General features: G+C 49.2%; 1 protein-coding gene across 1 annotated transcript in view; it reads right to left on the bottom strand.

The window, feature by feature from the left end:
- Nucleotides 1-4,253: 4,253 nt before the first annotated feature.
- The window catches only part of LOC144763490 (voltage-gated potassium channel KCNC2-like), a 31,444-nt gene continuing 24,404 nt past the window's right edge, over nt 4,254-11,293 (bottom strand). The window contains exon 3 of the mRNA XM_078649130.1: nt 4,254-4,322. Within this exon, the coding sequence (XP_078505256.1) occupies nt 4,254-4,322 (69 nt within the window). The remainder of the gene's footprint in view (nt 4,323-11,293) is intronic.

Below are 11,293 nucleotides of genomic sequence, written 5' to 3'. Positions count from 1 at the left end.
GCACTGAGACCAGGTACCCTGCACTGGAACCAGACACGCTGCACTGGAACCAGGCACGCTGCACTGAGAACAGGCACCCTGCACTGAGACCAGCCACCCTGCACTGAAACCAGGCACGCTGCACTGAGGCTGCACTGAGACCAGGCACCCTGCACTGAGACCAGGCACCCTGCACTGAGACCAGGCACCCTGCACTGAGACCAGGCACCCTGCACTGAGACCAGGCACCCTGTACTGAGACCAGGCACCCTGCACTGAGACCAGGCACGCTGCACTGAGACCAGGCACCCTGCACTGAGACCAGGCACCCTGCACTGAGACCAGGCACCCTGCACTGAAACCAGGCACCCTGCACTGAGAACAGGCACCCTGCACTGAGACCAGGCACCCTGCACTGAGACCAGGCACCCTGCACTGAGACCAGGCACCCTGCACTGAGACCAGGCACCCTGCACTGAGACCAGGCACCCTGCACTGAAACTAGGCACCCTGCACTGAGACCAGGTACCCTGCACTGAGACCAGTCACCCTGCACTGAAACCAGGCACGCTGCACTGAGACCAAGCACACTGCACTGAGACCAGCCACCCTGCACTGAAACCAGGCACGCTGCACTGAAACCAGGCACCCTGCACTGAAACCAGGCACGCTGCACTGAGACCAGCCACCCTGCACTGAAACCAGGCACGCTGCACTGAGGCTGCACTGAGACCAGGCACCCTGCACTGAGACCAGGCACACTGCACTGAGACCAGGCACCCTGCACTGAGACCAGGCACCCTGCACTGAGACCAGGTACCCTGCACTGAGACCAGTCACCCTGCACTGAGACCAGGCACCCTGCACTGAGAACAGGCACCCTGCACTGAAACTAGGCACCCTGCACTGAAACCAGGCACGCTGCACTGAGGCTGCACTGAGACCAGGCACCCTGTACTGAGACCAGGCACGCTGCACTGAGACCAGGCACCCTGCACTGAGACCAGGCACCCTGCACTGAGACCAGGCACCCTGCACTGAGACCAGGCACGCTGCACTGAGGCTGCACTGAGACCAGGCACGCAGCACTGAAACCAGGCACCCTGCACTGAGACCAGGCACCCTGCACTGAGACCAGGCACCCTGCACTGAGACCAGGCACGCTGCACTGAGACCAGCCACCCTGCACTGAGACCAGGCACCCTGCACTGAGGCTGCACTGAGACCAGGCACGCTGCACTGAAACCAGGCACCCTGCACTGAGACCAGGCACCCTGCACTGAGACCAGGCACCCTGCACTGAGACCAGGCACCCTGCACTGAGACCAGCCACCCTGCACTGAAACCAGGCACGCTGCACTGAGGCTGCACTGAAACCAGGCACCCTGCACTGAAACCAGGCACCCTGAACTGAGACCAGGCACCCTGCACTGAGACCAGGCACCCTGCACTGAGACCAGGCACCCTGCACTGACACCAGGCACCCTGCACTGAGACCAGGCACCCTGCACTGAAACTAGGCACCCTGCACTGAGACCAGTCACCCTGCACTGAAACCAGGCACCCTGCACTGAGACCAGGCACCCTGCACTGAGACCAGGCACACTGCACTGAAACCAGGCACCCTGCACTGAGACCAGTCACCCTGCACTGAAACCAGGCACCCTGCACTGAGACCAGGCACCCTGCACTGAAACCAAGCACACTGCACTGAGACCAGGCACCCTGCACTGAGACCAGGCACCCTGCACTGAGACCAGGCACCCTGCACTGAGACCAGGCACCCTGCACTGAGACCAGGCACCCTGCACTGAGACCAGGCACCCTGCACTGAGACCAGGCACCCTGCACTGAGACCAGGCACCCTGCACTGAGACCAGGCACCCTGCACTGAAACCAGGCACCCTGCACTGAGACCAGTCACCCTGCACTGAGACCAGGCACCCTGCACTGAAACCAGGCACCCTGCACTGAGACCAGGCACCCTGCACTGAGACCAGTCACCCTGCACTGAAACCAGGCACCCTGCACTGAAACCAGGCACCCTGCACTGAAACCAGGCACCCTGCACTGAGACCAGGCACCCTGCACTGAGACCAGGCACCCTGCACTGAGACCAGGCACCCTGCACTGAGACCAGGCACCCTGCACTGAAACCAGGCACCCTGCACTGAGAACAGGCACCCTGCACTGAGACCAGGCACCCTGCACTGAGACCAGGCACCCTGCACTGAGACCAGGCACCCTGCACTGAAACCAGGCACCCTGCACTGAGACCAGGCACCCTGCACTGAAACCAGGCACCCTGCACTGAGACCAGCCACCCTGCACTGAAACCAGGCACGCTGCACTGAGACCAAGCACACTGCACTGAGACCAGCCACCCTGCACTGAAACCAGGCACGCTGCACTGAGGCTGCACTGAGACCAGGCACCCTGCACTGAAACCAGGCACGCTGCACTGAGGCTGCACTGAGACCAGGCATGCTGCACTGAAACCAGGCACCCTGCACTGAAACCAGGCACCCTGCACTGAGACCAGGCACCCTGCACTGAAACCAGGCACCCTGCACTGAGACCAGGCACCCTGCACTGAGACCAGGCACCCTGCACTGAGACCAGCCACCCTGCACTGAGACCAGGCACGCTGCACTGAGGCTGCACTGAGACCAGGCACCCTGCACTGAAACCAGGCACGCTGCACTGTGGCTGCACTGAGACCAGGCACGCTGCACTGAAACCAGGCACCCTGCACTGAAACCAGGCACGCTGCACTGAGACCAGGCACCCTGCACTGAAACCAGGCACCCTGCACTGAGACCAGGCACCCTGCACTGAGACCAGGCACCCTGCACTGAGACCAGGCACCCTGCACTGAAACCAGGCACCCTGCACTGAGACCAGGCACCCTGCACTGAGACCAGGCACCCTGCACTGAGACCAGGCACCCTGCACTGAGACCAGGTACCCTGCACTGAGACCAGTCACCCTGCACTGGAACCAGGCACGCTGCACTGAGAACAGGCACCCTGCACTGAAACTAGGCACCCTGCACTGAAACCAGGCACGCTGCACTGAGAACAGGCACCCTGCACTGAAACTAGGCACCCTGCACTGAAACCAGGCACGCTGCACTGAGGCTACACTGAGACCAGGCACCCTGCACTGAAACCAGGCACGCTGCACTGAGGCTGCACTGAGACCAGGCACCCTGCACTGAGACCAGGCACCCTGCACTGAGACCAGGTACCCTGCACTGAGACCAGTCACTCTGCACTGGAACCAGGCACGCTGCACTGAGAACAGGCACCCTGCACTGAAACTAGGCACCCTGCACTGAAACCAGGCACGCTGCACTGAGGCTGCACTGAGACCAGGCACCCTGCACTGAGACCAGGCACCCTGCACTGAGACCAGGCACCCTGCACTGAGACCAGTCACCCTGCACTGAAACCAGGCACGCTGCACTGAGACCAGTCACCCTGCACTGAAACCAGGTACCCTGCACTGAGACCAGGCACCCTGCACTGAGACCAGGCACCCTGCACTGAGACCAGTCACCCTGCACTGAAACCAGGCACGCTGCACTGAGGCTGCACTGAGACCAGGCACCCTGCACTGAGACCAGGCACCCTGCACTGAGACCAGGCACCCTGCACTGAGACCAGGCACCCTGCACTGAGACCAGTCACCCTGCACTGAAACCAGGCACGCTGCACTGAGGCTGCACTGAGACCAGGCACCCTGCACTGAGACCAGGCACCCTGCACTGAAACCAGGCACGCTGCACTGAGACCAGGCACACACTGCAAGTGACACGTTGAAGCTGCTGTGCATCCTCTGTGGACTACGTGTGAACTGCCGGATGCTGTTGAGGGTGGCAGAGAAAGACAGCTCCCTCTTCATGGAAACACTCAGCTGCCAAAAGGCTTATAGCAGTACTTTTGCAACTAAGGCAGCTACCGAAATGTAAGAACCAGGTTGGCACCACCAAGAAAGTATATTCTATGCCAGGACCCAGAGGCGGAGGTACATAAAAATGACAACCTCTGTACTCTCCGCACATTAGATCAACATTCTTAGACCAACTCCAATTGCCCACGCCTTTCTCTGTTGTGAATGCCTGGATGGTGATGAGGTGCTTGGTGAAGGCCATTGTGTTCACCTACCATAGGAGATGGTAGGGGTATAAACTACTAACATTGGTAATAGGAGAGGATAGCTGTATTGTATGGGAGCCACACAAAAGAATGTGATTCATCAGACAAACAAGGCTAGCACACTAAATCATGCAGAAAGCTGTAACTGAGTATAGGCATGGCAATGAGAATACTGGCAGATACCTGGCAAAAAAGGGAAAGAAGCATCAGCAAAGTCAATAGGTCTAGCTTTTTGTTTAGAGACATTTTTGATAATAGTTAGACCACTTTGTGTGTCATTGCCCCAAGTTGTCCAAGAAGGAAAATCCCATAATCTTGGTTTACAACAATAAGGAAGCTGGGAGTAGTACACCTTTGCCGAACAGACTACATTATCAATGTTAACCTGTACCCAGCATACAGCAAAATATTGCACAATAAAATACTTTTGAATAAGGGCCAGTATTTTCATAGCATATTTACAAATCCTATGTGCGCACACATATCCTCTTTGTGAAAAGAAAATGTAAACTTGTTTTTAAAAGACTCAAAGACATATTGATTTTTTTAATTGTTTTATTAATTTGTTTTAATGACAATTACTTGTATTGAACATTGAACTTTGTGATTAATTAAATATACATTTCATCCTAATTATTGGTCTTTTTCTGAGAAAGACAATATATGTGCTTTTTATGTCACAATATCCTGACCCCTTCATAAAGCCAATAGGCGGACTTTCTATATTTTGGTATTCTGGCCCTTTGACAAAGTCAGTAGCTCTGCCTTACTTAAAATGACTCCTCTTATGTTAAGCTATGTGCACCTGTGGAAGTTTGGGCACCAACCCCTTCGTCCAACCCTTTGTTGCTTGTGTGCAGTGGGGGCAGGGTTGGGGACCATTGTGGGTTGGCCTGAGATCAGAGCCAGCATCTAACCGCACACATGTCTGCCCATGAGGGATTAGTCGTTATTCAGCCCTGCGGTCAACCGCCAAGGGCCATGCATGGTGTGTGGTTGGCTGCCCGAGAGTGGTTGGTTGCAGGGCCTGACTGCAGGCCAGATCCTGTGGTATTATATAAGATAATAAAATATTAACTTTACATTAAAATAAAACCTAGAAATTCACCGGAAAAAACAAAGGTACCCTAAAGTAACCATAACTCACTCCCTCCTCATGCACTGCTAAATATCCCACATATTACATCACTCATGACATGCTCTGTGACAGCATTGATGACTGCAACATCTGAAATGACATAATGGATAGCAAGATTGAGCACATAGAGGTCACAAGTTCCAGCAGGAGCAGCATAAATATTATATAATTGTGTCTGTTGGTTGACTGTTGAGTTCTCAGCTCTTGCCCCCCCCACACACACACACTAGCTCCTTGAGAAGTTTAGCTATCTTTCTCTCTCTCTCTCTGTGGTGCGTATTTAAAAATGAGCATTAATTGCCCACTCTTTAACACTTTCTCTAGGCTTCCCTTTTTAGCCGTATGCATGTCAACATTTGAACAATTTTGCCTTTACTGCCAATGTAACCTGCTGATAGCTTCTCACACTTTCCTTTCCTCTGCAATTCCGCTACTGCCTTTTTCTGCTTTGTCTGAGCATGTTGGCTCTGAGAGAAAGAGAGAGTTAATACAGAGGAGGCACGAGGGTTAGAATCATTTATTTCCACAAATAACCCCCAGTTCTGCTTCCATTCTACTTAGGGACTTATGAAAACTTCTGTGTTCATTCTTATCTAAGTAGGGAAATGGTTGAATCAGGCAGCTTAAAAGAGGGGTTGTAAAAGAACCAGTTGTGGGTAGCCAAGAGGTGATTTCAAAGACTGCATGACTACCTAATTCTATTTCACCTCAAGTTTCCAAGAAGGTTTTGGGAAGGGCCCCCTTGTCCCAATTTTTTTAAACCACCAGAGTGTAGCAGCACACTTCTGAGCAATTTGCCAGGTCTATGTTCTCAGGAGCCACTAAGAAAAGCCCTGCTGCCATCTTCTAAAAGCCAACATGAACATACAAATTGACCCTCACACCTTTGTTTTCAACTTATTATTAGAACAACAATAATCAGGACTGTTTCTGATTATGTGGGCTTAATTAATTTAGCCCTTTACTTTATTATTCATTCAAGTAAAAAGATTGTTATGTATGAGAAACACACGAAACATATGACAATCAATCAAATGTAAAAATTCACAAATAACAACACATTATTTTCAAAAACATTGAATCATACAAAACAAACATGAAGGAAAAATTAGAGAAAAACTTTGCACATTATTTGCAGTTGTAGCATGTATCAAATGGTGAAAAAGATGATGATTCTTTGGAAGACAAAGAATCTACAAGAAGGCTAGTGGATACAAATCAATGAATGTTATATCACAATAATTTCTGTGTGTTTTGTAGCCTTCTTGCTGCCGACGCGTTTCGACCCGTTAAATCAATAAACGAGGTCTCATCAGGGCCTTTTCACTTCGTTCTTTTCGCTATCTAAAAATTTCGTGCAAAAGAAGAGAACAACGTCTTAGTTCTATTGTTCTGACCCAAATAGCCATCCTCAGCCTGAGTTTATGGCAGTAGTGTACCTGTAGCGTGAGTGTAGCCGGATCCAAGGGGTTCAACAGCTTCCTTTTCTTTTCTGTATTTCTGGGGACTCTGTAAGAAAGTTGTGTTCTATTAAGGTGGTGGTCTTTGTGGGGTCCCTGCACTATTGTCTAATATGTGTCTTTCGTACCTGTTTAGGGCGCCGTTGTTCTTGGCGTCAGTCTCTGTTTACTCTTTATTTTCTTTTTTCAAACTTTTGGGTCTTAGGCTGACTGGATTTTGGTTGTCAGTGCGTTGGTGTCCCTGTATGAAAGGAGAAAATCGTTTGTGTGTCTAATTATCTTACGCCTTTGTTGTTGCTTAAAGCGCTTTCATTCAAAGTACCTTGCGAGGGAGACGTCCCTCGGTAGACGAAAATCTTGTCCCTTCAGAAAGCGGCACGGTTCCACATTCTATTGAGTGAAAACGGTGTGTATTAATGGGTGTCCTGCACTCGTATATCTATGTATCGGATGAAATATTTGAAGCGACCGGTTCTTACCTTTTGAAAAGCGGGGGTTTATTTGGATTCAGGAGTCCTCAGTGCGCTCCGTCTGGCTCAGTGCAACTGGCGTTTTTTGGCAACAACAGCCATGTTGCTGTGGGCATTGGCTAAAAGCCAACAGTGGGATAAAGAAGGGTTCAACACAAATCCCTTCATAGAAGGAACTTGCTTGCCTGTCTCTCTGGTACGCTCGGTGTCCCCATGTGGCTTATTAAAATGTGTTTGTGCCATGCTCCCCTAAGCAGCTGGATCAAGAATATCCTTGTTAGAAGGAGCAGGAAACAAAGAAACTTGGAAGGCAAGAGAGTGGAGGATCAGACTCCAGAGTTGAGGAAGGCTTTTCTGGAATCCAACAGGCTGGGTGGCACAAGCATCTGGGGCGGGCCACTATCTATTCTTCCAATCAGTGGCCCTTCATACCACCGCAGAGACTGCGGTTTTTCTACATTGAAATTTCCTACTGCCAGAGGGAAAAGGGAGAACTGAATTATCAGCCAACTTCGTTGGGACCCTAGAACAGGCCAGTGTGTGGCAGGATTCCAGACTCACTGGAAAAGGCAAGTAACATTACTCACTTGGGGAGTCATCGGGGCCTGACGTCCATGAATGAGCAAGAAGACCCCTTTCCCTCGTCTAAAAGACCAAACTGTACACTAAGAGCAGAACTTCAACCCCCCCCACGGCAATTTATTGTTGTTAGAAGAGTCACAAAAATACACGATCACTAGCATTACAGAGACGAACAAGACACGTGGTGAAAAGAATCAAAACATGAGCCATCAGAAGACTGTGAAGCCCCCACTGAAGATGTTGGCATCACAAACAAAGTTCACTGGGTCATTATCATCAGTGGACATCCAACAGCAATATATTCCAAACCCTTAGGGTCTCTCGAACATTGTATCAGGGCACGCAGTGGAAAGTTAAACAGCTCTGCTCTCTTAGGACTCTTTTGCAGTCCCTAATTTCATCTTTACAGCTAAAGCCACCTTCTATGCTTAAGACGAGCTTAGCTCGTCATGAGGCACAGTGGAGCTGTGCTCATGACCAGCTGATTTCGTCATAACGGCTGCGGCACTCCCACGCGCTACTAATTCCCCGCCTGTGCGGGGGTTCTATTGCAGTGGGCGGAGTCATGACGAGTCCAGCTCGTCATGAGCACAGCTCCACTGTGCAGCATGACAAGCTGGACTCGTCATGAGTACCGCGGAGCCACGCGCGGCCCCTCCCCCCCCGTACCGCGGGGAATTAGCCCCCGCATGGAAGGGCCTAATAAAGAATCAGGCAGGGCAGCAAGATTGAAGGAAGATAGTTACTAATGTAATCAAATTCACCACAGAGGTGTCGCCTGCAAAGCCAAGAGCAGAGCCTGATTTTGCTTTCACAGGGTGGATAATATTCCAGAGGTCAGAAAAAAAAAGTCATCTATGCTGCAGATTAGAAAAAGGTCAAATTTGTTTCCTGCTATACGGCACAAGACATTTTGTGATCACCGATGAGCCCCGACCAATGATAAGGGAACTTCCTGATGTTCTTTGGAATACTATGTTTTTCTGGCTTAAAATGACGTTGGGCAAAAAAAAATATTTTGGGCACAAGGCTTGAAATATGCAACCGGTGCAACAACCAAACTGTTAAACCAATCTGAATGCATTGTAAGAAGGTGTAGCAGTAAACACCTGTTAGATGTTCTAGGATGCACGAACAGACTCCTGCATTTCACTTCAGCCATGAAACCTCTTCTAAGTATGGAAACTAGGATAGGTGTTCAGGAACACCACAGACGTTCAACCCCCACCACTCTGATGCAATCCATTCTAATGTGGCAGGTTGGGATACACCCTCTTCAACCGTGACTGACTGCTTCCACCTTTCAATGGCTCTCCGTAGTTTCTCTTTAATTTTTAGGACGTTGAGTCCAATGGATCCTGGGGAAAACCTCAACCTGCGATCCAGGTCCCTCTCTTGTAAAGATTAGTGATCTTTCCTTCTTCCTAAAGTCCTATGTAACAAGCAAGAGCGTTTCTGTTCCCTTAGATTCCTATTTTGTGTCGTGATGTTGTTATGCTTATACACAGAAGCTTGCTGGATGAATGCAGAACAAAAACGAAACTAAAACTAGGGCCTACCCGTAAATACATTTTCAGAAAGTGCAAAGGTGGAATTGCCCTTGCTTTTTTCGCTTGAGTTTATGTATTTGAATGGGAATTTAATGTGCTAGATGGATCGAATATATCTCCAGAGAGTGCAGAACTTTTGAAATATTCAAAAAGTAGAACCAGGCTATTAGGTGTAAATATATAAAGACCATTTTGGTATTTTTCAATCCACTATCTCGTCATTTATCCGCCAACTCACAGGTGTGAAGCTCAACCTAAAAATCAATAAACATTTACTTCATTGAATCAGAAGGATAAACTGACACTTATTAGTCAAAAGGACTTGACCGACACTTTTAAAGCCACAATGTACCAGACAAGCTGTTGCAGAGCATTTCATTCCTTTGATGCCGGCAATCTGTTGTTTATTTTAATTATCATGTCTTTCTAGGTCTCACATTTAGCTGTCTGTGAAAGCTCATGTTGTCACACACTATACATCACACGTGCTTAAACAAACACACAGATACCAGAAAGGGGGTTTTGCACAGCCCCTTTTAGTCACTGGCTACCGTGGTTCAGCTGGCTCTAGGCATTGGCTTCAGGGCTTGTCTATCAGCACTGGTATCAGCCCACATCATTTAATGAATGTGAGCTACTTGAAGAGTAAGTTACTTACATTCAGAAATGCCCTATCTGGTGGAGACAGGATCTAGCCGCATATTCCTTATCTTAGAATTCTCCCCAGGTGACAGACTGGATCTGGACATTTTTTACAGCTGTAGCTCTGCCCATTAGCAAAGGGCGTCAAGCAACTTTGTAGTGCTGTCTTCCTCTGGATATGACATTGACGGAGTACATATAAGCCCTCCCCAGACACGCTGACGTCTATTTCATCTGTGAATATTTTTCACGCCAACACTGCAGAGCCACTTATAGAAACTGCCTATGGTAACGGTGTGCCAAAAAAGAGGCATCTTTGTGTCAAACAAATACGAAGTCCTAAAGAAAGGCATCAGAATGCCAAGAAATGTACTTGTAGGTAACAATATCTGCAATTCACAGAGCGGGGACTATGGGTGGGTCATTAAGGAATCTGTGGCTAGATTCTGTCTCCACCAGATAAGGCATTACCCAAGGTAACATTCATTTTATAGAGACATCTAGTCACAGATTCCTTATCTTAGAATAAGATACTCAAGCAATACTATCCATGGAGTAGGGTCAGCAAACTGAACTCACGAAAGATCCCTGAATAGGACTAGCTGGTCCATAATGTGACCAGGCTATCTTAAAAACTATAGGTAAAGCAAAGATGATGCTCCACCAGAAGGACTGTGGATATCTTGTAGGGAGCTGATGTCTGCAAAACCTTGAGAAACATGCGGACAACATTACCCACAGCCGAGGAATAAGAAAGTGTTGGAAAAAACACTTCCTAGAACAATTATACTATAGCCCTGACGAAGGTATTCAGCCCACGACTGGAATTGGCTACAGGACCAAGGAGAACAGCCCATACAACTAAATTAGAGCTTCAGCTCCTTATCGTGGAAACTAGTATGTGAGTTAACCCTACTCAGTGAGACACAGAGAAAAGGGAATCTCAGAGCACGTCCATGATGGAAAGAGAGAGATCCCATCAATGCTGAACAAAAGAATTGCAAGAAAAACAATATCAAAAATGTTTGGTAGAGACCACTTTCAGTAGGAGAAAAAACCCTCCTAGAGAAAAAGGTAACCCTCCGGGGCTATGCAACGTTGAAGCCCAGAGGAGAAAAGAAAAGAAATGCACAAGAAATGGCCAAGTTAAGCTCAAACTAGAACACCAAGAAAGGCATAGCTACCAAGCAGATACATATGCCCTTTGGTATATATGAATATAGATATATAAGCTTACACACAAATGTATCAGAATACACCAAAAGTAGCATCCTTCCCATCAGGGAAGCAAACCAGAGACTCCTGCGGCAAG

The sequence above is a fragment of the Lissotriton helveticus genome, chromosome 1_1, assembly GCF_964261635.1.
Source record: "Lissotriton helveticus chromosome 1_1, aLisHel1.1, whole genome shotgun sequence".
Taxonomy (NCBI): domain Eukaryota; kingdom Metazoa; phylum Chordata; class Amphibia; order Caudata; family Salamandridae; genus Lissotriton; species Lissotriton helveticus.
The sequence above is the reverse complement of the archived record's forward strand: the minus strand, read 5'-3'. Positions and strand labels throughout refer to the sequence as shown.